The sequence below is a fragment of the Solea solea genome, chromosome 10, assembly GCF_958295425.1.
Source record: "Solea solea chromosome 10, fSolSol10.1, whole genome shotgun sequence".
In the NCBI taxonomy this organism is placed as follows: Eukaryota; Metazoa; Chordata; class Actinopteri; order Pleuronectiformes; family Soleidae; genus Solea; species Solea solea.
Genome location: NC_081143.1, coordinates 27,065,726 through 27,093,352, shown reverse-complemented (window position 1 = coordinate 27,093,352; position 27,627 = coordinate 27,065,726). Strand labels below are relative to the sequence as shown.

The following is a 27,627-nucleotide window of genomic DNA, read 5'->3' as shown; positions in this document are numbered from 1 at the left end:
CAGATTTTGGAATTATAAGTAGGATTTTTAAGTCTTTTTTAACTGATCTACAGTTGGACGTTGTTGGCTTTGATTCTTGTGTCGCACGTCGCACTCATGACTCTTCAGTGACGACACTCTCTGACCAATCAGAGGCCGGCAGTCTGTTGATGTCACATTTCAGTATGGGCTCAGCTCTTGGAACCTCGTCAGAGCAGGAACTGAAAAAAAGTACCCGGTACCAGGAGAACATACAAACTCCACACAGAAAGGACCTTGTTCCGTTTTAATGAGAATGATAGAAGCCGTCACAGAAACGGCTGTAAATGATGAACCAATGTGTTCTTTGTCATTTGCTTGTAATTTGGGAAACACTGCTCTCCATGACACTTACAGTGCAGGAATTTATAATAACCACCAGATGGCAGGGTGGAGCAATGAGTGAAAAGCTTCAAGACAAAAGACACTGCTTCATTCTGTCCCTACAACCTATTTTTAAACAGATATTTGATGTTTTCCTGCCACCTGACATTTACTGCTCCCTAACAAGGTAGATACAGCATGTTTGTTGCAAAGAGTAGATGAATCCAGAAGTAATTACAGTCATGTAGGGCTGCAACACATGGTTATTTTCATAAGCATTTATTCTGCTGCTTATTATCTTCAATACATTGTTTGATGATGTTCTCAAAAGATTCAGTCTGAATGATTTGAACAATTTGAAAGCTGAAAATATTCACATTCAAGAAGCTGAAAAATCAGAGAAACTACGTATTCATTTAAATTTAGTAATGAATTTCTCTTGGTTTGCTCCGGGTTGGGACGTTTCCAACGGATACTGGATGTTCCGAAGATAGACAAAAAGTTACATCCACATCTAAAAATGAGGTCTATATCACCAAAGATCCAAGCCACATGGTGGAGTAGTGGCATGACCGAGGGCCTGCGACCCGGTCCGACCGAGGGCCTTTCTGTCAAGCCCAAAATTATGGACACTCTAAATTGAGTAAATGGTTGTTCGTCCATGTGTGTTTGCCCCGTGATGGACCGGCGACCTGTCCAGGTTGTCAGCTGGGATGTCACCCCCGTGACCCAAAATGCCTATGCTTGCCGTGGCCACGCCCATTTGCGTAGGCTGCAAAACGCCAAAATGGCGCAGAAATTCAAAATGGCCGACTTCCTGTTGAGTTGAGTCCAATTGACTTTTTTGTTCGTCTTGGTCTATAACATCTTCCCACCAAGTTTTGGGAAATTCAGTGGAACTCAATTTTGGCTCAGTTTTCACCTTAGTGGGCGCTATAGAGCCCTTGAGCAACGCACAGGTTTGGGCACTAGTGATGGGAGCCATTTTGCTCAGTACCCTAAATATTTATTTAGTCCTTTGTGTAAAAAAAACCACCACTTTTAGACTTTCGAGGACCCGTTTGCCTCATGTCGGGCGCCAAAAAACAAATGGAGACGAAAAAGAAAGACGTTGAGGACGATGCGTTCATGCCTCGGCCTTCCTGCACCAAGAGGTTCATGACTGACAAACAAGAAAAGACGAGCTTACGCTCGAGTCACAGACTCTTCCCTTCACCTCTTCCTCCTACCTCTTCCTCCCTTCTTCTTATCATCATTTGTGATTTTCCCCTCCCCTCAATGCTTCTGTCGCTTTGAAGGGAGGAAATCTGCACTTTTGCACGAGCAGCAGCAGAACGTGGATGAAGTGATTCACTCACTGCATGGAGGGAAAGACAGAGAGAGGAGGGGGGGAGTGTTTACACCTCCGTACCATTTCCTCTCTCATCACTTTTTCTGTTGTCGGCGTCTTGATCTGATTTGTGTCGCCTGTTCTCCTAAAGTTCTCTTCTGTTATGGATTTCACGACTGTTGTGACCGTCTCAGCTCTTTTACTCGTGGTCGTTGCTGCTGCTGCTGTGGGCGGTGAGTGCACGTTGTTGTCGTTCTTCTTCTTCTTCTGGCTCAGACTGACTATTAATAAAGAAATTAAATGTCTTTTTGGTGCAAAACTACGGCTCTGACCTGAAGGCCTGAGCGGAGACTAGAGAAAAAACATCTAACTTTCCTCTTTAATAAGACACTAAAGCTTATTTTTAACTCAACAAGATGCAGAAAAACAAATCCATGCGTTTATCGCGGGCAGGTTAGACAACTAATGCACTCTTTACTGGTCTCCCCAAAAAAACATATAAAGAAATTGGAACTCTGACTTTGAACCACGACCAAGAAGAGTGAGCACATCACCGCTGTGCTAGCTGAACTGCACTGGCTCCCTGTTTCCTATAGAATTGATTTTAAGGTTATGTTAATTACTAACAAATCTCTGAATGGCATAGCACCTTCATATATCGCTGAGCTTTTAATATCTTATCAACCACAAAGGAAACTTGGGTCTTTTAATGCTAATTGTTCGATTGTACACAAAGTGCTTCACAAGCAAAGTGGAGAAGCTGCTTTTATTATCATTATGCCCCAAAGCAAAGGAACACCCTGCCTCTGCAAATCAAACAGGCGAGTTCAGTGAATATCTTTAAAAAAAAGGACCTGAAAACATACCTTTAGTTAACTCATCTTATCTTGTAGACTACTTTCTCAGATTTCTCTCTTTTTTTTTGTTTGGTTTTAGGGCACATTGCAAAGTAAAGGTCGCTGTATTACCTGCTGATTTGCTAGTTTTAAGAATTGTAGCTGAGCAACATTTTTTCCGCCCTAAAACTAGATTTCTTTTACTGAATTCTTCCTATCAAAGTAAAAGTCCCCGAGTCTGTGATGAGTAAAGGTGAAAGGAAATTTGAATATTCCTGTATTTGTCCGAGGAGAACACAGGTGTACGCGGCCTGACGCTAGCTCCAATTCTAAAGATCGGTCCTCAAGATGACCGATATAATCAATCTGTCGAATGACCTTTAACCCTTAACACAAACTGACTTTGCTTTTGGCTCCAACATTATCCATATTTTTGGTTTACGCCAAGCTCTGATTGACTTCTCCCCGGCAACAAATGAACACAATAGCAATGGCTCTGTACTTTTAAAATAAATAATATTCAGTAACGGTAGAGGTTGGCCAAGAGTCATGAGGGTAACCTGTGTGAAATCAGCACCTGCTCTTTATCTGCTCTTCATCATATCCAAACACTAGGTCGAGGGCCCACAGATGGGTCGCAGACGAAAGTTTTTAGGTGCAGGTAAAGTCAATTTGCGGCAATTTTTCCCAGTGTTTTACATGAGATTTCAAGTGTCTTTGTTTTTAAATGACAGGCACAAAAACTTAGGTAACATATCTTTAAGGACGTGTGGTTCGCCTGTCAAAAGTGGCGTTAGATGTCACAGAAATTGCACAGGAGATGGTTTAGAAACAACGTCCACACGCAGGTACGCAGGTACACTGTGTACAATCTAGCAACATTTATTGGTAAGGTCCCGTTGTGGCATTTCCTTCCAAGAGTGTTGGAAAACCGATGTAGCTTTCAGATAAGCGGTATATATACGATACGATGCAAGTGCGCAAATCGCCAATGGATGGAATTCAAAATGGCAGACTTCCTGTTGAGTTTGTTTGTCTTGGGTTGTGACACCAAGTTTCGTAAAAAAAAATTGGTGCAACTAAGTTGGGTTTAGGAACCCGTTTCGGCCCCTGGCGCTTATCATTTTCGCTTTAAATATTTATTTTGTCCATTGTGGGCTACTGTAAAAACACGGTGGCTGACCAAACTGCTGATCTTATCTTTCATTTCTGCAAAATTAACATTATTTCCCCTAAATTGTTCACATTGGGCCTTTAAAAATGAATAATACCTTAACTGATGTTATAGTTATTTCACTTTTATAATGTTTTATGCATAGTTATTGCTCTTGTTTTTATACAACTTGTGTGGATCCTATGTAAATATCTATATATATTTTTAAAACTTTCTTAATTTTAACATTTAACCCTTAAGAGTTCCTGGGGACATTTTCTCAAATTTGGAGGAGGATGAAAAACACTGAGTTGTGTAAACATACAAACAAGGCCTTAAAATCCCCAAACTATATTTAATATTTGATATGTATATTTCAAGAATGACTCATTTAAAGTGGAAAAAAATATTAATATATAATATTTTTGCAGCAGTTTTCTATTTTTTTTTTGGGGGGGGGGGGGGGGGCACTCTTAAGGGTTAATTTAATTTTCATGTGGACATTTTTTACTTTTACAAGTGTATGTTATTATTTTATTTACATTGCTCTAATATCTCTTTAATTTTAGGTTCAGTGTTTCTTGATGTTTATTAATCTGCCTTTTTTGTTTAAATCCATTTTTTTTCGGCAGTTCGACAAGATTAAAAAAAAACCTCTCGTCTCCACCCACCCCACACAAGTCAGGTCTTACGTATTCTGATTTTAGCTAGCGTATATATACATATACATATAGATGTACAGTATACATGTGTATACATATATCTATATGTATGTATATATATGCATATATGTATATATATATATATATATATCAAACTTAATTAACCTTTAAATAAATGTTTATTTAAATTAGACTTTTGCTATAAATTCATGGAAATAAGTATTTAAATAAGACGGTACATATAAATAACTTATATATAGGTTTATATTTAACCAATCATATTTTCTACACATTCACTTATGTGAATTCACTAAGTTTTTATATATAACATCTTATACAAAACCTTTGACTAGTAAACATACAATAACAATATTAGGCAGTAAATTGTAAATATATTACATGTATATTGACTCAAGTAAGAGTTAATTCTGAATATATAATTTAATGTATAACAACCTATGATAAGTTTATTTGATATTTATATTGTGGAAAAAAATTAAATGTACAACAGTTTATACCATTAATATATATACACGTTAAATTACAGTTGCAAGAGTTTATGCAAATGTTGGTACGCAGTAAGGTTTATAATGTGTCTGTATACATGAATTGTGTTTCATTTAAATTTGTATTTAATAAACACCGTGGCTCACGCATGCAGTAATATATAACAAGACTGAAACCCAGTTTTTGCTCTGTAAATAACAGCTTATATAAATAATAGTTTACATTAGATGATGAGACGTTAAAAAGGATTTATAACATCAATTATTGTTTTATGAACCAGTCAAACATTGTTCTACATAAACATGAGTCAGCTTTTTAAAGCGCAATGAGTCATATAAGAGTTCATATATACAGTATATATATACACACACAGTGTATATATGTATATATACAGTATATATATATATACACATACATTTAAATAACAGTTGATATTTATATGAAACTTTTTACAGTTTAAGCTTTTTAGCTTAAATATAATATATATATGTATATATATATAAAAAACTATTTGAATAGTAGTATATGAGTTGAGTTTTATATGTACATAATTACATAATGAGAGTTCATACACATTAAATAATAATTTGTGCTTATGTATAAGGTTCTCTTTTAACAGTGTATGTAAAAATAATATTGTCATCGTGGTGCAAGTCAGATTTTACGTGACATAAAACTTTACTTATTAGTTTATAGTTTACACTAGAATCACAGAAGGAGTTGTGTTTGTTTGGTCATAATGATAAAAATGTATAAAGTCTAAAAAATCATGAAGTAAAAGTTCATAATGAGTTTATATTAAGGTTTATACGTACAGTTATAAGTGACAGTTTACATCTATATATGAGTCGGGTTTTTAAAAAAATGGAATTGAAATTGAATCATATGGTTTCTGCTTATACTGAACATGCGCATTTATATATATATATATATATATATATATATATACATATATATATACATATATACACATATATAATTTAATAGCATCTTTAATAATATTATAATCATAACATTTGTCAGGGTTTTAAATAGTGTTGAACCACATAAAAGTCGATGCATTTATATATGTATATATACATGTATAGATATAGATATATATACAAATACACTTATACAAATATAAAATAAGTTTGTTGATGCACATTTTTAATGTTCTAATCAAGTGTTGAATCATGTAATAAAAGTTTCTGTATTCATTTATTTAAAGTACAATGTGTGCTTATAAATACGTTACTGTATTGTAGTTTGTGTAGATAAAAGTTAATAGTATTTAAGTAACAGCATATGAGACGGGTAATCAAGATTATGTCCAATTATAAAATGAGTTTACATTTATACTGCTAATATGCATGTATATGTACTATACATATATAGATAGATATATAGATGTGGGTTTCTATATAGCAGCGAATATAAATAAGTTTAATGTGCATTTTTACAATTGCGTTTTCAATATAATGCTCATTGTATGAGTCAGATTTTTCCGTTATAAAAGTTTAGATAATTAACAAATTTGTGCCTGCACATAAGTTTATGTATAACCGTTTATATAAATAACAGTTTGTTGTGCACTTTTCTCTAGTTTAATAGATGTTTTCTTTTCAGTATTATATTAATCACAATGTATGAGTCAGGTTTTTAAAGAGCGTGGTGAGTCGTACTTTATATAAATACGTTTCTGCATATACTAGATATAAGTTTCTATATAGCGGTTTTTATATATATATATATATATATATATATCTATATATATATCTATATATAGATATATATACACACATATACTCAAAGTAGGAGACACGTTCTCAAACGTAGTTTAATCATATACGGTTTTAAATATTAATTTATATAAAAAGCAATTTGTGCTTATAAACAGTATACGTTCCTATATAACCGTTTTAAATAACAGTGTATGAGTGGGGTTATTAAAGATTGTGTTGAATCATAAAATAAGAGTTTACATATTTAGTATATATATAAATAACATTCTCTATATAGTTGTATAAGTTTGCTGTGCATTTTTCTTGAAGTTTAATTGAGACAGGTTCTTAGACGATGTTCAGTCGTATAAACTAGTTTATATAAACTTTTTCACTCATAGAAAGAGTCGTAGTTGAGCACTTTGTGCTTATGTGTTTGTTGATGTCAGGTTTTTCAGTTTGATGGATGTTCAAGTATATAAAAGTGTGTGTATTAGTTTATATAAATGACAGGGGGGTTTTTTTGGATTGTTTTGAACAGACTGCTACTGCTGCTTCACATGTGTTTGTCTCATTTTTGTAATTTGGTGCCGCTGCCATTTAGTCATGCAGAGAGTTTCACTGGCGTCTGCAGAGGCTGCCGAAACTGCAGTCGCCTCCCAAACTCAGCGGCGCTGAATAGAAAGTGGTTTGTGGCGTTAAAAAGCATCAGAACGTGACCTTAAACAAAAGAAAAAAGAAAAAACGACGTTGTTTGTCTCTCAGCTATAAAAATGTAATTACTGTCAAACATTGATGACAATATTCAAACTGACTATACACACATCATTCATTTTGATCCCCAATAACCCTCTGTACATAGACTGAGATAGATATGATAAATAATAAGAGATATGAGATAAATAAGAGATACAGTATGAGACAAATATGACAAATACTAGATAGATTATGAAATAAATATGAGATAAATACAGATAAACTAAGAGATAATTACAGTAAATAGGAAATAGTGAGATAAATATGATAAATAACAGATAAAATAGGAGATAAATATAATAAATACAAGATCATGTATGAGATAAATATTATAAATACAAATAAACTATGACATAAATATGATATTTACGCACGTTTTTGTCCTGTTCCGAGTAATATATTTAGCAAAAATGTATATACACAGTATGTAAGGACTTTGTTCAAGCCTGTAGATCAGTGATTACCAAACACTGGGTCCTAACAAACAAACTTGCTGAATTGTGTCAGATTTAACATATTTCAGTGATTTTGACCAGTATCAGACGAGTATCATAACAGCTCAGCCCTGTTGGTTTTTAGCTTCAGTTTTAGCTTCAGACGACCGTCTCCTCCAAACTGACTCACATCTGTCTTTCAGAAGCAGGCGAAGCAGAACTGGAGCCAAACACCGGAAACACCACGACTCTCCCAACAAACAACAGCTACGACGACAGCACTCGACCGAAACCCACCGATTCCTCCAGCAGCAAAAACGACGAGTCACCCCGGCCGACGCCCTTCCTCGGCTTCCTCGTCGTCAGCTGGACAAGTAGATGTAAAGGACACCCGATGATCTACCATCACTCAACCCGCTCACACGTCTGCCACGACAGCAAGACAACCGTCCAGAGTCTTTCTGGCAACGTGTGTGAGAAAAGGAGAGGTTGTAAAGATCTACTGAGCTGGCACAACGGGAACCACGAGGCCAACAGTTATCACGTGTCAGAGGACGGTGTGCAGCTGAGGAGCAGTTGTGAGGTTCTGGAGGTGTGGTGTGAAGGTCAGTCCACTGCATGCAACTGAAATATTTCAACCTGCTTGAATCTACAACAAAGGGAGATTAACATTGGTTCCGTTGCCAACACTTTGTTCCGCTCTGGGGTCTGTGATCGAAGCAGGATTTCTTTCTTTAAGTTGTGTTTATATCAGAAGATGACTTTTGATACTGAAGTACAGTAAATGTCCTATACTTTAAAACGCAAGTACCTTTTATATCAGAAAAAAGTAATGTTATAAAAAAGTGGAGATGCACCAAAAATTTGGCGCATTCATCCATTTTCAACCACTTTATCCTCCACAGGAGGGTCGCGGGGGTGCTGTGCCAAGACATAGTGCAATTGGCGGGGTCACACCCTGGACAGTTTGCCAAAGAGACAAACATTCACTCTTACATTCACGCCTAATGCCAATTTACCTAATCCCCATATTGGACTGTGGGAGGAAGCTGGAGAACCCGGTAAAAACCAACAGACACACAGGGAAAACATGCAACTCCATGTAGAAAAGGCTCTTGTTCCAACCGGGGCTTTTTGCTGCAAAGGCAAGAGCGTCAACCGCTACACCAACCGTAACATATCGCCAAAAAAGGCATTTTCGGTTTTCGGCCCAAGACTTTCAACACCGAAAACAAAACGACCGAAACGGGACGTTGTGATGACGCATGCATGCCTGTCCACTCACGCTTAGGGTCTGTCCAAGATCAGTTTGGAACCCCAATAAACCGGTTCCAACAAGATGTGAGTACACGGTGGAACGGCACCTGTTAAATGCTGGAAAGTCTCTGGGAACTTGCAGATTATGAACTCCCCGCGACATTCTCTCTCGCTACTCGTCCCCTTTGAGCAGTGAACCAAAGAGACATTATTCCCTTTAATCGCAGCACTGAAACGTCTTCTACACAAAAGAGGGGCATGTGCCTTCATTGTCCTCCGAAATATTTTCACAGATGCTTAATTGATTTATTTTTTGAAGCATGAAAATGAATCTAAACCAGGGGTGTCAAACTCAAATGACCTGGGGGCCAATGAGCATCTAGTCTGGTCAAGCGGGGGCCGACATAGTGGACAAAAGTGCAAAAAACAACTATTTAGTAGCCGGTGGGCAATATAAGATATTCATTATGATATTAGACAGAATTACAAAGTAAAAGTGCTTGTTTTGATATAAAATTATTCACAATATAAACATATTTATGATGCACAAAAACGAGAATTAAATAGAACATTTAGCAAATAATGACGAGGATTAACTGTGATTAAAACAGCTTAAATAAATGTAATTTCATATTGAGTGTAATACATTTAATTAAGAAATGATTACAACCGAATGTCTTATTACTATTATAAAATACTGCTGGTAAATACATTTAGCCTTATATCCATCACCTCGCACAGTGGTGGGCGGGCCGCATGTAATCGATTAGAGGGCCACATGTGGCCCCCGGGCCACCAGTTTGACACATGTGATCTAAACAATTGCAATGCCTTGACCTTAGTGAGGTAAGTTCCAGCCATGAGAACAAAATTAGATTTAAAAAACAATGGTACAGAATTGTCTAGAGCTGCAAACAACTGTTTTCATACTCGATTAATCGTTTGGTCCATAAAATATCAAGAAATCCTTTAAAAATGCTGATCGGTGTTTGTCAAACCTGGAAATGATGATGTTCTCAAATGTCTTGTTTTGTCCAAAAAACTAAAATGATTCACTTGATGAAAATGATTTCTTTACTATCCAGAGCAAAGAAATTAAGAAAATACTCACATTTAAGAAGCTTAAACAATGGGAAATCTTGTTTTAATCATGAAAAAAGCTTCAAACTGATTAATCAATTATCAAAGTAGTTGATTAATTTAGTAATCGAATCATAATAGTTTCTTTCAGCGTTTCGCTTTTCGGCCAACAATTTTCATTTCGGTGCATCACTTCTTTTACTCAAGTATCATTTTCAGGTATTTTATACACAGACCAATCATGACGACATTTTGTTTTATATGTTTTACAAAGCACGAGAAAGAGTCAGAAACTCACGTTTGCCAGTACGAAACCTCACGTGTGTGTGTGTGTGTGTGTGTGTGTGTTTGTGTGTGGGTGTGTCCAGTTGAGACAGATAAGGTCGTGGCAGATGTTCACGGGCGGCAGCTGCAGGTCTACAAAGTGGTGACAGCTTTGCTCTGCTGTGTCCTGCTGGTGCTTTTACTGATCCGCTTCACCAGACCCACGGTCAAAGCTCTGCAGAAGAGATGTGAGTACACACACACACACACACACGCACGCATACAGGCTACATATGTGTGTGCATATGCACCCATGTTAGCATTCGAGCCTTACTTACTGAGCTGAAAACTCATATTTCCAGATTAAGACTCGCCAGATTAAAGAAAGGAGACCCGTTCCTCCAAGAAAAACTGGATATCTGGTCGTTCTGAAAAACTAAAAACTGTCCATTTGAACTGGATTAAACAACCAAATGAATATAAAGGCAACAAAATCATCATCAAATAAAAATGAGCCATTTAATAGTTTAAGATGGCTACAGCGATGAATCCAACCATTTTGATAATCAGATTGTGTGTTGTGTTTTTTCAGCTCCTTAAATGTGAATAGTTTCTGGTTTCTTTGCTCCATATAACAAAAAAAAAAAACATTTGAACAGTCATTTTGGTCTGTGGATCATCATTTCCAGGTTTGATAAACACCGATCATCTCCTGCTCACTTCACTTCTCACTTTCTGAAAATGTCCTCCCTCTGAAAACGTCCACACTTCCTAAATGTCTTCACTTTCTGAAAATGTCTTCACCTCTTCTGTCCTCATTTGGAGCAAAAATGTCTCGCTCTAAAGCAATAACTAGCGTTATAGACGCGTCTGTAGCATCAGACATGTGACTCAGACATGTGACCTCACTCAGTGTTGGAAAAGCCTGGATTTAAACATTGACTGGTTATTGTTACGTTCATGTTGTTAAAAAATGATTTGAATGTAACAACAAGGCCTCAGTGTGGGACACTGTAAACAAATGATGGACATTATATCAGGCATGACACCAAAATGGGAATTTAAAAAAAAATTAAATGAGTTATCATGACATAAAACCAATGATCCTGGAGTCTGAAAATGGGCTAAAATTCTTGTTTTTTTGTTTTTCTCAGTGTCAGACAGGAGACAGAGCCGCTGGATTGGACCCACACAGAGTCACAGTGGTGAGTCTCTCTCACTCACACTCACGTTTTTATATCTTCGTGAGGACACATCATAGTTAGAATGCATTTCTGAACCCAGGGGTCCATTTTTTTTTGTCCCTTCTCCACCCAAATAACTAATGTGGAGCCGCAAAAACCTATTTGATCCATAAAATAAACATGACATCATGTATTAAGTTTTACATATAGATAAGACAGGACTCTTAATGTGAAGTCTTAATAGTTTTCAACATCACGTTTGACGTAGACGCTTGTGGCGCGGCGCATAATTTAACCCAAAGGACGAAATGTTAAACCGCTTTCATTTGTCGAATTGATCCCTAGGAAACAAATAATGGAAGGAAAGAAAGTAAAAACAATGCCGCAGGTTGTAGACTCCTGCCCTCGTGCCCCTTTGTTTAACCTTAACCATCACAACTAACCTTTAACCTAAAACCAAGCCTTCAAATCAAAATGTCCTCACAAAGATAGGTTTGTAATCGCCATTTTTTTCCTTTTACATATTGTTGAAGAACAATGACAGAGCTTCAACTTTTTAAGTGGTTTCAGTATCGACGCATGGATGTTAGGCCTTTTAAACTAAACAAGTATTTGTTTTACGTCTTTGTCTCAGTGTCTTACCATCGAGGGAAGAGTGCTGTCAAAAACAACGACAGGGAGCAGAGGCTGTCCTACCCGGGTAAAACACACACACACACACACACACACACACACCCCCAGTGTCATACGTTACACTGAAACCGTCTGTGCTTTGTTTTTTTAAAAACAGCTCTGGAGCGACTGACACTGAGCGACAGCAGAGAACCTTCATCCAGCAGAAACAGTGTCTGCATCTTCTGATCTTCGTCATCATCCTAATCATACATGGGCAAAAATGTAAAATGTATTTTAAAACAAAACACCAGATAGCCAACTGATAAATGTGTCAAAATAAACTTCAATTTAAAAAAAAAAAAGGAAAAATGCGTCAATTTGTGCTCGACACATCAAAGATGAACTTCGCCACGAAACAGGAAGTGGCCTGTAACTTGTGTTGCTTGTTGTTGGTGAATAATGAAATAGAAACAAGTTTTTATTTCATTGCAAGAAAGGTCAGTTCCTTCACCCAAGCAGTGTTGTGCAGCAAAAGACCCAGAACACCAAGACCTGTCTACTTTTATACTTTAGGTTACAACTTCTCATGGGCCTTCAAAGGGCATTTCGGATTTAAGTAGGGTCCCTGACTTTAACACCTTGCTGGAACTGGCCTCCCATGGGCAGCACATAGCCAAGTGGCCAGTTTGAGTCCCCACCAGGTCAAAAGGCTGGGGTACCCCTGAGCAAGGTACCCAACCCCCATTGTTCCCCGGGCGCTGCTCAGTGGCTGCTTACTGCTCCTAATTCTACAACAGTTCCTAGTCGAGGATGGGTCAAGCCCCTGGTATACTTCCACGCACAGTAGTCCCACAATTCAGGACTGTGAACTGCCGGCAGCTTCGGTTTTATGATGTATTATTTATGGCCCGGGACGGAGTCAGACAAAGGAAATCGGCCCTCGTCCCCATGAGCTCATCTGGTAAGGAGTTGCGCTTTGAAACCAGAGTCCTGGGATCGAAACCCACCCGTGACCGACAGATCCCTGCACTTATCTTTTTATGTTATGTCATCTGACGGGGCGATATGGTTGGTGTAGTGGTTAGCACACTTGCCTTTGCAGCAAGAAGACCTGGGTTTGCGACCCCCCCCCCCCCACTACCTTCATGTGGAGAATAAAGGGGTAGAAGATGGATGGATGTGAGCAGAAGTGACCATTGGCCCCAGGAAATCTTCACATTATCAAATCCGGGCCTCGTTAAAAAAAAAAGTTTGGTCACTCCTGCTACAATTGGTCCAAAATCAGATTAAAAGTTAGACAGTTTTGGTGTAAGGGCAATGAAAGTGAGAAAAGCAAGAGGATAAATGGTTTTGAGATCAGAAGAAGCTGAAAGCCGAGTTGATAACGAGGCGTGGCAGATAGAGTGGAGTTAGTTTCGTCATTGCTTTTGTTGACTTTGTACAGTTTTCGCTTTGAGTAGAAATTGTCTCAAGTTGTGTTTGACCTGATTTTGCCGTCTTTGAAGTAGGTGAGTGGAACATTTTTGAGAAGACTCACAGACGGGAGGAGGAGGAGGAGGACAAGGAGACGAAGGTGGTTACTAAGTGCAGAGATGTGGTTTCCTCTGCCGTTGACACCAACATCCTGTTTGTGTTATTTCTGTCGTAACCTGAATCTCTCTCCCTCTCTTTCACTTCCTTGTCATGTTCTCAGGATGTTTTTTTGCTGTTTTTTTTTTTTAGTCCCCCGTTCTTTTCATTTGTGTCCTGTCCTTTTATCGGTCTGCCTCGGTCTCTCTTGTCGTCTTCTGCTTGGTGACATCATGGTTGAAGTTGCTCACCGACTGAAAACTACATCACTCCCTCTACTGAACACGTGTTTCAACGGGAGTGAGACTGAACTGCCACATTTAATCGCACTGAGTGTTTTTTGTTTTGTTTTAAGATTCTTCAGCTGCTTAATAAATGGGAATATTTTCAGGTTTCCTTGCTCCATATGACAGAGAAATTGTTAAAACGGAATAATTTTGGTTTGTGGACAAAACAAGATAATTTTTGAGGTTTGGGAAACACAATAAAACCAACATTTTTCCACATTCTCTGACACTTTAAGGACCAAGCGACTCATCGATTAATCAAGACATTAATGGACAGATTAATCAGTCCATTAATTTAATTTCCTTTAATTAATTTCCTCCGCTGTTTGGATTTCTCCTAGGAAAACGTCTGGTGAGGAGGGGGGAAGCGTTATTCTAAAGGACTACTTCAGTGCCCAAAATAAAGACGGCGTTACCCATCACCACGGACTTCCCGGGCAAACTAGGGTTAACTAGGGTTCGATTAAGAAGCAGCCAAATCTCCTCAGGAAATAATCCCGTTGGATAACATTTATGGCGCATTTCCACCAGCTTGCCTCGCCACCAGTACCTGGTACTTTTTTTTAGTACCTGCTCTGGCAAGGTTCCAAACGCGCTGAGGCGATACTATGCGTGACGTCGCCAGACTGATGGCCACAGATTGTTCAGAGTGCCATCACAGGAAGAGACGTCAGACACAAGAATCAAGCCGAACAATGCCCAACTGTAGATCAGTTAAAAAGATTTCACGATCCAAAAAAATTACCAGGGAAAGGTCTAAAATCTCAATATTTAACAGAGGAGTCTGGTGTATTTAGCGACAGCACTTGATGATCACGATCGCGACCGGCATCACAAACCCTGACGCTGTGTTTCAGTCCAGTGACTGTGTCAGACGGAGTCTGTGCTCCGGTCATGGAGGAAGTACTGAACAACTATTTTTGAATGAACTGATTCTAGTGATTCAGTTACACTTAAAACAACTGCTTTACTAGACACTCGTTTGTGTGTGTCGATGACTCCGCCCACATTAAGTAGGTACTATTTTGTAGTGGCAAACCAAACTAAGCCGTGCCATGCTGAGGCGAGCTGGGACCATAGGTGGAAAAGGGGCTTTATTTTGTGTTGCACAGGAACTTTTTACGTGAGAACTTCAATAAATAATAATAAAATAAATAAATCAATGAAGGTAATCAGTCATTCTTAGGGGCCCCATGTTAATACCTGCTTCACCCTGACTGTAGTTTGCGTGTGTGGGGTCAGAGGTTTGTGTGTCCATCTGTGCGTTTGTGTCCATCTGTGTGCGAGTGGGTGTATTTCATCTCGTCCTCTCTGTTCAGGTCACGGTATGAAATGATAATCTGGCCTCATTGCAAATGTCCCATCCAGATAAAACAATGACAGATGACAGATTACAGCGGCAGATTATCCAGCGGGGATTGACAGAGGAGGGAGCGAAGTGATGAAAACATTCACTGTCGCTATATGTACAGCACAGTGTAGTGCACACTCGGGACGATGTGGAGAGGCAGGACCTGGTAAAGTCTCTAATAACAGAGGTCTCAAACTTGTGGCCCGTGGCCCTTCTGAAGCCCATCCATCAAGTTATACCAAATTATTATTATTTACATTCATCTTGCATCATAAATACATTGTTATCGTGAACTACATACAATATATCATTTCACATCAAAAGTATTATTTCGGAATTGTGAAATATCGTCATAAATGGCATAATTCCGCTATAATTTTAAGTACATATCGCCCACCTGTACTGAACAGTTGCTTTTCCTTAAAGAGGACTGGCCCCCTACTAACCCCACGTGGCTCCCAGGTCTAGAGGTCGACCGATATGTTTTTTTTTTTTTTCCTTGGCCAATACTGATTTTATGGAATCAGGACAATATCTGATGCCATTTTTTTGCCCATACCTCTGCCAAATTCTTTTTAAATCGGTCGACTTCTACACGCCACAATGATTGTTTAGTGAAGGGGAATGTATCTATATATTCTTTGGCCAAATCCATACATTTAACAACTAAAACAGAAGAACAGAGAAAAGCAGAGGCTCGAGGAAGAAGCAAAATCTAAAACAGAATTGGATCGGCGTGATGAAGGGAAGGGAGGAGGGACAGAGGATTATTTACTGATGATTTAAACGCACAAATCCTCATCGTGTGAATCTGGCACATGAGTGGGAGAGTGAGAGTGGACGATCAGACACAAACACAGTGGGAGACGTAGTAGCTTTGTTTACTTTAGTTGCTTTTAAATCATTTTTGTTTCTGCGTGACGAGATTCTGTGAGGAAAAAAACAGGAGAAAATGGAACCTGGAACTGGAGTTGGTGCGTATTCTTGTGTATTCCACCTTTGTTTGTGTTTCTGATTGGTCGGGCTGTGATACAGAATGTAGACCGTGTCAACTCTGTGACAGGTCCAACAAGCAGGGTGGCGACAAAATGTGGGGTTGAAAAAAAAGAAGCAAAAGCACAAGAACGGGAAAAAAAAGTAGGCGAAATATTGGCTCGATGTGACAGAATAAAGTAGATGTCCTGTTAGTCAGTAGCCAGGTAGTTTTAAAGGAATACTTCACCAATTTGCATTTAGCTTTGTATTACTAGAATAGAATTGTGCTTCCCCCCCCCGTTTCCCCTGAATTGATAAATATCTTTCTTGTTTGTTTTGTAAAATACCCTGCGATTCATCTGAGGGCATTTCTTTATCCGAGGCTTGAAACTTTTAAGACCCACCCGTAGGGGGACGGGACCTCATTCCCAGAATGTAAACACAGCGTCCACCATCTTCGCTAACAGTTACGGTAACAGGCTCTTGCCCTGCAGAGCAAACTGAGAATGACAATAGCAGTATGTAGTTTTCAAAGTGATATGACTGCCGAGTGAAAATAGGGATAGGGAGTGTGGGCCGGCTGGCTTCTATGCGCCCATCACTGGATCATTTTGTAAATTTTTTGATGTGATGGGACGTACGCAGGTCGCCATATTTTAAACAGAAGTAACAGGCATTTCTTCCCCCGCCCCCATCCACTAAAGCACTGTTGCATTCTCTGTTGTGGACACGTCTGCAGAGAAGACACCGCAGTTGTGTGTGGTTTGTGTGTGTGTGTGTGTGTGGATTCACCTTCGTGGCCGGACACAACTTGGCAAGTTATTTAAATTTACTTCGGGAGCTCTGAGAACCGCTCCCAGCTGCATCCTTTAGGCCTAGTCTGAAGTGCGTATGGGGATATTCTTTATTATTTATGGATAGGCCAGAGAATTAACGTCCAAAGGTCAGTCATGAGTGATCATTGGCATAAGTCAGGGTGGAAAAAAATTGTCCAAACAGAAGCATCCATTTATCATCCATCCATCCATCCATCTCCTACCGCTTTATCCTCCACATGAGGGTCACGGGGGTGCTGTGCCAATCTGAGCTAACAAGCCGGACAGTTCACCAGTCCATCACAGGGACACACAGAGAGAAACAACCATTCATTCTCACCTTCACGCCGACAGTCAATTTAGAGTGTGGAAACTCCATGCAGAAAGGCCCTTGTTCTGACCAGGTCTCGAACCCGGGTCTTTTTGCTCCAATGGCAAACCACTACACCAACCGTGTGGCCCCAAAACATAATCCGTATGGGCATCCTTAGTTTCCTTCGGTACAATACTGAGGCTGTTGAAATATGGACGAATGGTGAAAATGTCGATGACTGTCCCAGCAGACTGGCTGTAGGTGATGGCAGGCGTCGGCTGCTGTGCGATTGGGTGTTGGGGCAGAAGAGGACATAGCATGATGCCTCCGCTGCTGCTCTTTTGGATTTTCATCACAGGTGAGTCAAACATTGACTGAGTGTTAGTTAGTTAGATAGATAGATAGATAGATAGATAGATAGATAGATAGATAGATACTTTATTCATCTCACAGAGAAATTCACAGTTCAGCAGCTCCAGAATATGTTACACGATAGAAACATAAGAGGCATGTTAGTTAGTTGACTGAGTCTTTTAACTTGAAACACCATTTAGCTTCTTCGTATTTCAGTCATGTCAGAGATATTTTAGTTGATTCAGAATCATCGTATTTTAGTCGACTTTGGTTTGTTTTAGTTTGAGTTTGTTTTTTTTTTCTTTGATTTGGTTTACAAAGGGTTTTGTGTTCCGTAACATTGTACATGAAATTGGGAACAATATGTCATGTGTGTCCTCCTTAGTGTTTACGTCATCTGTACCTCACAAAGACATTAGTTCTGATCGTATTTCTTCCCCATTCTAAATATTTTTTTCTACTTTTTTATTCAATGACAAAAGTGTCAGTAGATTTTGTGCTAACTTTATTTTTACTTGGTTGACCTTCAGTTCCGGGCATCAGTTCCAGAACTAAAGCCTCTCCCACACCAAAGCCCATAGAGAATATCAGTGATTTTAAGTTATTTTGTGACTTTGTTGTTTGAAATCCTTAGTTCAGATTCACCTCAGTGACAGAAAGTGACCACACGAGGCACCAGCAGCTCCCGTGTCCCTACAAGCTAAAATAGCTACATTTCTTTATGGATTTTGGTGTGGGAGAGGGAGTAGTTAAGGATTTTCTTTTCTTACAGCATCTTTTAAGTAAAAAAAAAAACTATAAATGTTGTGATACACTTTCAAAACCTAGAGAAACCTAGTGCGTTCACTCTCTTCCTCTTTTCCACAGTCCCTCCATCCCTCCTGCAGCCCACTCTCCCCCTCTCGCTGCCCGTCCACATGTCCGTCGTTCCTCCTCCCTGGCAGTTTCTTCCCCTCTCTCAGGAAGAGCTCGGTCCCATCTTCTCCAACTCCAGCCCCTTCTCTTTCTCACAGAGCCTCTTCATGGTGCCTCCACCCGTCTGGGGGCCCAAGCCACGCCTGCAAGCTTCATTTGGCCCTCACTCAGTGACACAGGTGAGTGGAAAAGGACAGGTGAGGTTTGTTGTCGTGTTCTTGGGTCTAAGGAAAACCAAATGATCTTTATTTCGACCATTTGTACAAAAACACTTATGGGTAGTATGATTTTTAACAAAAAAACAAAACAAAACAAATGGCAAAGTACACAACTTCTGTACCAAACCTCGAAAGATAACCAGCTACTTAAATTTACCCCTTTGCTTCTCCTCCGACAGCTGATATCAGAGGTTGTTCTCCCTGCCTCTCCGTCGCTGTCTGCCTCCCTCCTCTCAGAGCATGTGGAGAGAGAGAGGGATGAGGACGGGCACGAGCGGTTCCGGGTGAGAACGCTGTTCCACAAGTGGGGCGACAGCAGCAGAACCTGCATCACTCTACACGCCTTCAAAGAGACAGAGGAGCACAAGGCCTCGTGTTTAACGCAGGTGATGAGCGGGTTCTTCCTCAGCCTGGAGCCTTTTCCCTCCGACATTCTAATAGTTCATGATCACCAGAGGCCGCAGGATGCTCGGACTCCGATTTTACCTTCCTCTTCTTTGCATGCTTGTGTGTGTTTGCTACAGAGCAGCCATTCCCAAGCTGAAGTGTTCCAGGGGCCCCACTTTGAAATTTGAAATCTGAAAATCCTCTGAGGTCCAACACCCAAAACTTAAATCAGTCAAAAAATAAAAACTCGACAAGTGTTGCTCACTGTAAACAACACAAACAAACCACTAAAATGACACTGATGCGTCAATATATACACAACATAAAACAACTGACTGAACTCAACAAAACATCAACCTTTTTGAATTTGTTTTGGGACATTTTGTAGACCAAACGCCTAATAGATTCAATCGCAGATGAGAAAATAGATGACAGAGCAACTGATTACGAGAATCATAGTTTAGGAATTTTATTTTTGCCTCCCTGATATGTAATCCACGAGATATCAATTAAATTAATCAGTTAATCATTAATTTCAGTAACAGAGATTGTGAAAGATTCTCCTTCTTTCACAATATCTTGTCCCTCTTTTTATTTAACAATAAGCAACGGTCAACTGACAACAAGAGTTACGTTTCCCGTACACAAAACACGTTCTCTCTTCATTTCTGTTCCCTTTATAAAACACATTGTGACTCAAATGAGTTCATGTACATTTGTGGACGAAACAAAAGATGTCTTATACCCATTAAATTATATAAAACATGACATTTAGCCAGTTAAATATACGGACAAGCGAAATGTCGCTGTAAAGTACCTTGATGCACGCATCAATTATTCTCTTACCCCAGCAAATTAAGTGATTTAAAACAAAGTTCAAGTTATAAAACTCAATTAAACACATAATTACCGGGTAGACAGTGTGTAAATTCCACACATATACACCCAATAAACACAAATATACCAATTTTCCTCTATTTTTAAAAAAAAAATATGCTGGTGAGCGCCTGACACAAAATGGCGGCCGTACGGGAAAACGCGACAGCTTTTCTGTCCCTTTAAAAGTGAATAAAACTCTTCAAACAGTCTCGAAGTCGGTGAAGACACTTCCGTTCATACACCCCCACTTTACACGACGAGTATTTGTGGTTAGGTCCACGTGTACTGACCTGTATTTAGCAGGCAGAGGAGGAGCAGTGAGGACACGGGGAGTCCAGTTTCCTTTCGGACTCCCGCTGAACAAAGCGGAAGCTGGTGCTGACTTTTTCCTGGTCCCCGGAACAGCGAGAGCGGCAGGCAAACGTTCCGAGCCCATCTGCTCACAACATAAACGCAGTACATGACTTCAAAATGTTTTTAAAAAAACAAAACAAAAATAAGTATTCTCATTAAAACACATTAATGTGGTCACCCTTATTTGGAGGCACCACAAAAAAACGTTTTATGTTTTATAGATACACAGTCCTGTAAATCATACTGAGCTTCCCCTAACTTGGAAAAAAAAAACCTGAAACAATTAAAAGTGTGATTATTCTGAACTAGTATTTCCACTATTTTTCAACAAAAAAAAGTATTTATCTGTCCACTTGTCCTGTTTCCCAGCCTCCTCTGGGGCTTTGTGTGGTCACTCTGACGCTACCTAGTGGCTGGTTCGAGGACCTACATGCAAACCGATCCTATCGGGAAACGAGCGAGTGGCACAGCAGCGTCCACGCTCGCCACCGCGTCCAGAGGCGGCGGCGAGGTGAACGACATCACGCTAACCATCATCGTGCGACTTCTCCCTCTCTGAGGTGAAATATTAAGTTTTATCATTTTATTTTTAACAAATTCAGATATTCATTTTTGAGAGCAACTTATAAAGTGACAGCTGTATTCCATTTTATTAGTTGTTTTTATTAAATAAAATACAGTTTTTATGTTATCTTTGTATCGTACATGAAAACCCCTGTGTGTGTTTTTTGTTTTAAGCTGCTTTGTGTGACGAATGGATTTGTGCTTTCATTCAGGTTCCGTCCGGATGTTAATGTGGACCAGGCCCTGAAATATCCTCGGGTGCCGATCAGAGACCAAGTACAGCTTTACTACTCCTCATTTGACGCAGCAGCAGTGAACACAAAGCCGACACCAGCAGAGTAAGTGTGATGATCACCTGCACGGAATCTCCTCGTCTCTCTCACTCTCTTAACGACATTTGTCTGTCCTCTTGTAGATGTGAGGAGGAGCGAGAGGCTCAGTCTCAGAGGCGGCTCTTCCACATCAACGCAGTGACACTGAGGGCGGAGGAGGAGGAGGAGAGCAGCACCAAAGACGAAGAAGAAAGGGAAGCAGCCTGCTTGAACAGGCAGGAAGAGGAGGAGCTGAGCTTAGACTCCCACGTCGTGATTCGCTCCCAGAGAGGTCCGGTTCTGGTTGGGCGGCCAATCCGGATGTCCGTGAACCTGAGATCCAACTTCAGCGCAGAGTTTGTCGTCATAAAGTGAGCACAAAATTTCAACTTCACATGCTGCCAATAAAGCTCACTGGTTTAACGGTACATTGTGTTCCATTAAGTCATAAAATGACCGTGATACATTATCGCAAATGTTTGTTAATTTATGTGAACTTCAATGTTTTGGTTCGATGTTTCATTCTTTCTTTCTCTGTATCGCCTAATATCAGACATTTATTCCCATTTGACAAAAGACAGTGCCACCTACTGGTCTAAATCACAGTTTCCGACTTCCAGCTACAACTGGAACGCATCTTACGTCAATGTTACCGTGTCTCATTTTCCTTCCACAATTTGTCAATTTGTGCATACAGGCCACACCCTTTTAGGGTACATCACAGTAAGACACTGCTGCCACCTACTGGGTGTAAATCATAGTAAAACACTGCCAACCACAAGTGGAACGCATCTCACTAATAATGCCAAGGTCGCGGGTTCGATCCCTATGTGTGCGAGTCCCCTTTTAAAAATCAGTGCAACACAGGCCGGTTAGCTCAGTTGGTTAGAGCGTGGTGCTAATAACGCCAAGGTCGCGGGTTCGATCCCCGTACGGGCCAAGATCTTTTAGGGTATGTCACAGTGAGACACTGCTGGAAAGCCATCTTGGAATTCTATAAAATGCCAGGATTTGTGAAGTTGTTACGACATTCCGAGTCAGAACTCCGACTTGCCTCAACTCAGAAATTCCAACTTCCGACTGCACCTGGAACGCATTTAACATCGATCCCGCAGGGCCACACCCTTTTAAGCTTCAGTACATCACAGTAAGACACTGTTGCCACCTACTGGTGAAAATCACTTTCTGTCAAGATAACTGTGTTTGTGTATGTGTGTGCAGGCTGAAGGTGAAGAAGGGTTTGGTGTCAATGGTGGCCCAGAGAACGCTGACCTCTGACCTGTGGGTCGTGACCCTGGAGCGAAGTCAAGGCTCCAGACACGACGTGGTTTCCATCGTCTGCCACAAACACAGCGCAGCAAAGCACGCTCGCAAGTACGTTTTATTTAAGTAGTTTAATTTCACCTACATGAACAATCACAGCAGTGGCGCTCAAAGCGTGAGCCCCCCTGGTGGGTCGAGTACGCACTGCAGGTGGTGCATGAAAAGGTCAAAGGACAAATTATTATTGTCCAACAAAAACAATAAAAAACAATTAATGTTGTATTACGGTTTACGAAATGATAAATATATGGAGAGAAAGTTGTGATTTAAGGTTTTCGTTAATCTACGACTTTTTTTTCGCCACGCAGTCCCGCTCTCCTCCACCAGGTGGTGTGCGTGTCAGTTAGAGGCGTGAGGCGGAGCTTCGGTGTTGCCATGACAGTGTCAGCTAACTGGTGGGTGGAGTACTCCGGGCACAGTAACCCCTCGTGGCCACGGGGGGCAGCAGTGAGCGTCTTTTCGTTCACTGATCGACACGTCGTCGGCATCGCTCCCGTCACGGAGGTACGTCATCACATTTATCCTTTTATTTACGTTAGTTTTCAAACCAAAAGGTCGCAAACCACCACAAAAAAAACAACCTGTTTTCTGTCCTCAGAGTAACAGGATCATCAACACCGCCATTTTGACCAGTCAGCCCGTGTCACTTCCTGTCATCGTTCTGGCTGTTGGCCATGACGGGAACATGTCAGACGTCACCTCTGCAGTCACGTGTCACTCCACGGACGAGAACACCGTCAAGGTGCGACACACATTATTCACAAGTTGTGGGCGTTACTACCCGGTTTGTTCCAGAAAACCCGTAAAATATCTGTCATTTTAGTAGTTGTTTTTATTAAATAAAATACACATTTTTTTAAATAAAATACTTTTTTATGATATCATTAATGTTTAGTAGTTATTTTTATTAAATAGAAGTCATGTTTTCATGTTATCTTTGGTTTTATTAATTATTTAAGAACAAAAAGTAAAGAAAAAGATCTCTGTGTGGACATAAGGCCGTAGTGTGAAAGAGACTTAACTCACCAGTCGTCTCTTCCCTTCTTCTCCGTCTTGACCAGGTTTCCGCTGATTGCTCTGCTGTCTTTGTGGACGGCAGTGAGTCGGCACTGGGGAACACTTGTGCTGTGGTGGAGTTTCACCTGGGCGTGCTCAGTGGATCAGTGTGTCTGGAGGTGTGGGCTCCGACCGTGCCCCTGCGCGTGTCTGTGTCAGACCCCGTTCTCAACGCCATCAGTGGCTGGAACCAACTCACAGACGATGGGTAACAAAACAGACAATTCAAAACGTAACCAGCTCCTCAGAAATGAGGTTCTGCCTCATTAGGACCAGGTCTCCATGAGGACAACCAGTCCTCACATGTGTCCCGTCTCCTCAGGTGTCTGCCGGTGTATCAGCGCTCCACAGTTCAGGTGCTGACTCGGTTCACGGCCCAGGACTCCCACAGCAGGACTGTTCACCTCTTGCGCTCATCTGATTGGTTCGTGGACGTGACGGTGCTGGTCCGTGATTGGCTGAGAGTCGAGGACCCGGGAGTGGCTTCCCTCCACGCCCACAACAGCGTGATTGGTTTCCGGCCTGGGAAGACGTCACTACGTGTAGGTGACACTTAGACATGAATTTCATCATCATCCTCATCCTCATCATCGTCTCTCTCTCTCTCTCTCTCTCTCAGGTTGTCTCTGAGCAGTGGGACGGCGTGCTGGGCCGATGTGACATCACTGTGACCTCCGACCCCGTCACCCCCGCTGACCTCTCTGTGCAGGTGGTCAGCGGCCTTGGCATGGCGGTCACTGGAAGCCCCGCCCACACCTCCATCCTCACAACAACGGTGACCGCCTACAACATCCTGTACAACCATCACCAGGTGAGAGGACTGCCACAAAATCCACTCACTCTCCCCACACCAAAGCGATTTTAGCTCGCGGGGACACGCAAGCTGCTGGTCTGCTGCTGCCTCGTGTGGTCACTTTGCAGCAAAGTAAGAATTTCATTGTACAGGGAAACGTGTTTCTTTACTGTGCATATGACAATAAACACTTTGAATCTTGAATCTTGAATCTTTGTGTCACTGAGGTGAATCTGAACGAAGGATCTCATACATAGAAAAGTAACACATTTGGCAGCAGTGGATCAACAACTCCTGTGTGCTGTGATGTTAAAATCACTGATTTTCTCTGTGGACTTTGGTGTGGCAGAGTGAGCGTTTTACAAACGTCAGTTTCCTGTTGGAAACAGTGAGATAAAGACATGAACACAATCTTAACATATTGTAGATGTATCTATTTAGCTACACCTTCGCTTAAAGAAGAAAACCAACCATTGTGTTATTTTAAGGCGATTATGCACTTACACAAACATTACCCATGCTCCTCTGCAGGAGGCCTCCATCAGCGTCTGGCTTCAGTTCAGCGATGACTCCGCCTCCCTCCTCTCCGCCTTCAGCGACCTCCCCTTTTTCCTGCGTCTCACTTCATTGGCCGAGACTGTGGTAGTGGTGACACCCGGCCCCGACCAACACGTCTTTGCCCAGGGAGATGGAGGCGGTCCTTTACTGATGGCGGAACTTCTGGTCCCAACCTGCACTGGCCAGACAAGCACATCCGAAGGGATCAATGACAGCAACTGGGACTGGACGGATACTGGTGGAGGAGGCGGAGTCAGGGTGAGGAGGCTTGCGAGAGGATCTGGTTGGGTGAGAGTGAACCTGGAGCCAGGAGATGAAAGGGCTGAGGAGGCTGAGGAGTTTGACTTCTCAGACACGCTGGTCGAGTTCGACGGCAACGTCTACACACCAGACTTTGACGTGGACAACAATGGAAACGTGAGCAAAGACGCCTACGACTACAAGACGGACGAGAGGGCGTGGAACAAGAGGGGAATGGTGAGTCGGAATAATCTGGAAAGGGCTGTGCTGACGCTAGACCAGGAGGACAGATCTGTTTACTTCTCCCCAAGCCAGGAGAACCAAGGCGAGAGGGAGGAGGATGGCAAAGATGAGGCCGAAGAGTTGGAGGTCGGCGTTGGCGCCGTCCTCTCTCTGCTCTGTCTTTCTGCCGTCCTCTTCCTGGCAAACTGTCTTCCCTGTGCTTTGCGGGACAGGAGGAAGAGGAGGAGGAGGAGCGTGGAAGGGGAACTAGAGGGAGGGACGGCAGACAAAGAAGAAGCAGAAGACGGGATGATGCATGAAGAGGTGGAGAAGAGAGACGGTGGAGACGGAATGAAACAGCAGGAGGACGGGAACAATAAAGAGTAGAGATCATTTGCTGACGTTTGCAATAAACCTTGTGGGGCATGAGGTAAAATATGGAAAACTGTGGCCACTAGTGTTTGAAACTGGTACTGCGATTCAAAGTCAAACCATTGGCTCTTTTCCATTTTATGCCGTGTTTCAAGTGTTTTTTGTGTGTGTTTCCATTAGGAATAGTACCAAAATAACCGGCCCCAGCTGTTCCATTTTTTGGAGCTAGACCCACGACAGTCACCTGATTGGGCAACAGAAAAGTGTCACTCCTGTTGGATTTTGGAGGGTTTTCAGTGTCTCTGGAGCCAGGAAAACTGGTCAGAGCATTGAGTGCCCACAATCGCAAGCACTGCTGAAATATAAGTCCATTGTCCTGTACAAATCTCCCTCACACAATCTCATTGGCTGAATCACCCTCCCTAAAGAAAGACACTCCCTCTATTGAACATTGGTCAAACCCACAGAGACAGAGACAGAGTTAGCTGGAACCACTCCAATCGGTATTCTTACGAGTAGAACTTTCCAGGTGCTACTGATGCGAGGACCGCCGATGCGCAATTTGTTTGACCGAATAAACAGGTCTTCAGCCAACCAGCTTCCTCTGAGTCTTTTGCCCGAATCTGGATCTAGTTTTCTTGAAGAAGTTATGAAATATGACTGAATGTGGTCGTGATTTGTCGCTAAATACACCAGACTCCGCTGTTAACTATTGACATATTGACTAAACTGTGTAATAGAAAAGCGTCATATAGCGGTGTGTTTTAGGGCTGTTGGAACGAATTTTGGGGGTTGAATATAATTCGAATATTAAAAAAATCAAAATCAATGATAATCGAATGATCAATGATAATCGAATCGAACGTTTTCTGAATCACAACAATCTCGCGTTCAGTCAGAAATGGCTGACGGCGATAAAACACCCACAGAAATCACCACTTTTTAAGTCCGAGCAGGCAAGTGTGTTTTTCCTCCCTCCGCATCGCATGGTTCACAGATGCTCGTCAGTAAAAAAAATTATTAAAAATTTGGATATAATTTGAATATTATAAATAATGAAGAACGGAATTCGAATGGTATTGTAGAGGAAAACTGACAGCCCTATTGTGTTTCCATCATGGTACAGTTCATTTTGGTAAAGAACCTCCGTTGGGTTCGGTATTTTGAAAAATTGCACTGAGCATTGTTTTAAATTTAATTTCTTTGAATCGAGTAAAACCCACAATTAGTTGTTCCTACACTTTCACCCACGTCAGTCACACACGTGCTCAGCCAGCAGCAGTGAGAGACAAGTGGTCTTACATTGCCCTCTAGCGGCAGATTCAAATAAGAAGAGGAGGAAGCAGGTTATATGTTGAGAGTAGTACAAATAAATACATCAATGAATATAACATCACGTATGGTAAACGTTCCGCCGAAATAAAACAGATAATCGATTCAACACTGCTATCGTGTGGTAGATTTATATAGACAACGTGCAATTTCGTGTCACCGTCAGCAGAGTGGCGCAGCGGAAGCGTGCTGGGCCCATAACCCAGAGGTCGATGGATCGAAACCATCCTCTGCTATGTGATTTTTTTTTTTTTTTTCCCCCACTACTGTACATCTTTGACAACTACATTATAGTCGTTCCCAAAGATTCAAAATT

General features: G+C 41.1%; 2 protein-coding genes, 1 long non-coding RNA gene and 1 other non-coding gene across 8 annotated transcripts; 3 read left to right on the top strand and 1 right to left on the bottom strand.

The window, feature by feature from the left end:
• Positions 1-1,607: 1,607 nt before the first annotated feature.
• LOC131467103 (uncharacterized) lies at positions 1,608-12,470 on the top strand. Of its 3 annotated transcripts, none has more exons than XM_058640830.1 (6): positions 1,608-1,905; positions 7,933-8,328; positions 10,429-10,572; positions 11,479-11,529; positions 12,143-12,208; positions 12,299-12,470. In XM_058640830.1, the coding sequence occupies exons 1-6, from the start codon at positions 1,836-1,838 to the stop codon at positions 12,367-12,369; spliced, it is 798 nt and encodes a 265-aa protein (XP_058496813.1). In that variant the 5' UTR covers positions 1,608-1,835; the 3' UTR covers positions 12,370-12,470. The 3 variants fall into 3 exon arrangements, with proteins under 3 accessions (XP_058496813.1, XP_058496812.1, XP_058496811.1); XM_058640829.1 differs by having other exon boundaries at positions 1,609-1,905; positions 7,930-8,328; XM_058640828.1 differs by having other exon boundaries at positions 1,611-1,905; positions 7,927-8,328.
• Positions 12,471-15,973: 3,503 nt separating this feature from the next.
• tmem132a (transmembrane protein 132A) lies at positions 15,974-26,661 on the top strand. Of its 2 annotated transcripts, XM_058640743.1 has the most exons (14): positions 15,974-16,304; positions 17,684-17,791; positions 18,655-18,881; positions 19,100-19,306; positions 20,910-21,100; positions 21,317-21,442; positions 21,520-21,786; positions 22,637-22,789; positions 23,047-23,242; positions 23,337-23,480; positions 23,800-24,002; positions 24,117-24,336; positions 24,414-24,605; positions 25,119-26,661. In XM_058640743.1, exons 2-14 carry the CDS (start codon positions 17,698-17,700, stop codon positions 25,992-25,994), a joined length of 3,096 nt encoding a protein of 1,031 aa, XP_058496726.1. In that variant the 5' UTR covers positions 15,974-16,304; positions 17,684-17,697; the 3' UTR covers positions 25,995-26,661. The 2 variants fall into 2 exon arrangements, with proteins under 2 accessions (XP_058496726.1, XP_058496727.1); XM_058640744.1 differs by lacking the exon at positions 15,974-16,304 and having other exon boundaries at positions 17,653-17,791.
• Positions 18,276-20,658, bottom strand: LOC131467125 (uncharacterized). 2 transcript variants are annotated; one of them, XR_009241472.1, is made up of 3 exons: positions 20,477-20,658; positions 19,078-19,509; positions 18,276-18,926 (listed from the first exon to the last, which is right to left on the bottom strand). It is a non-coding gene; the product is annotated as an uncharacterized LOC131467125 (long non-coding RNA). The 2 variants fall into 2 exon arrangements; XR_009241473.1 differs by having other exon boundaries at positions 19,078-19,263; positions 20,477-20,654.
• Positions 22,282-22,355, top strand: trnai-aau (transfer RNA isoleucine (anticodon AAU)). Its single transcript has one exon. It is a non-coding gene; the product is annotated as a tRNA-Ile (tRNA).
• Positions 26,662-27,627: the final 966 nt, after the last annotated feature.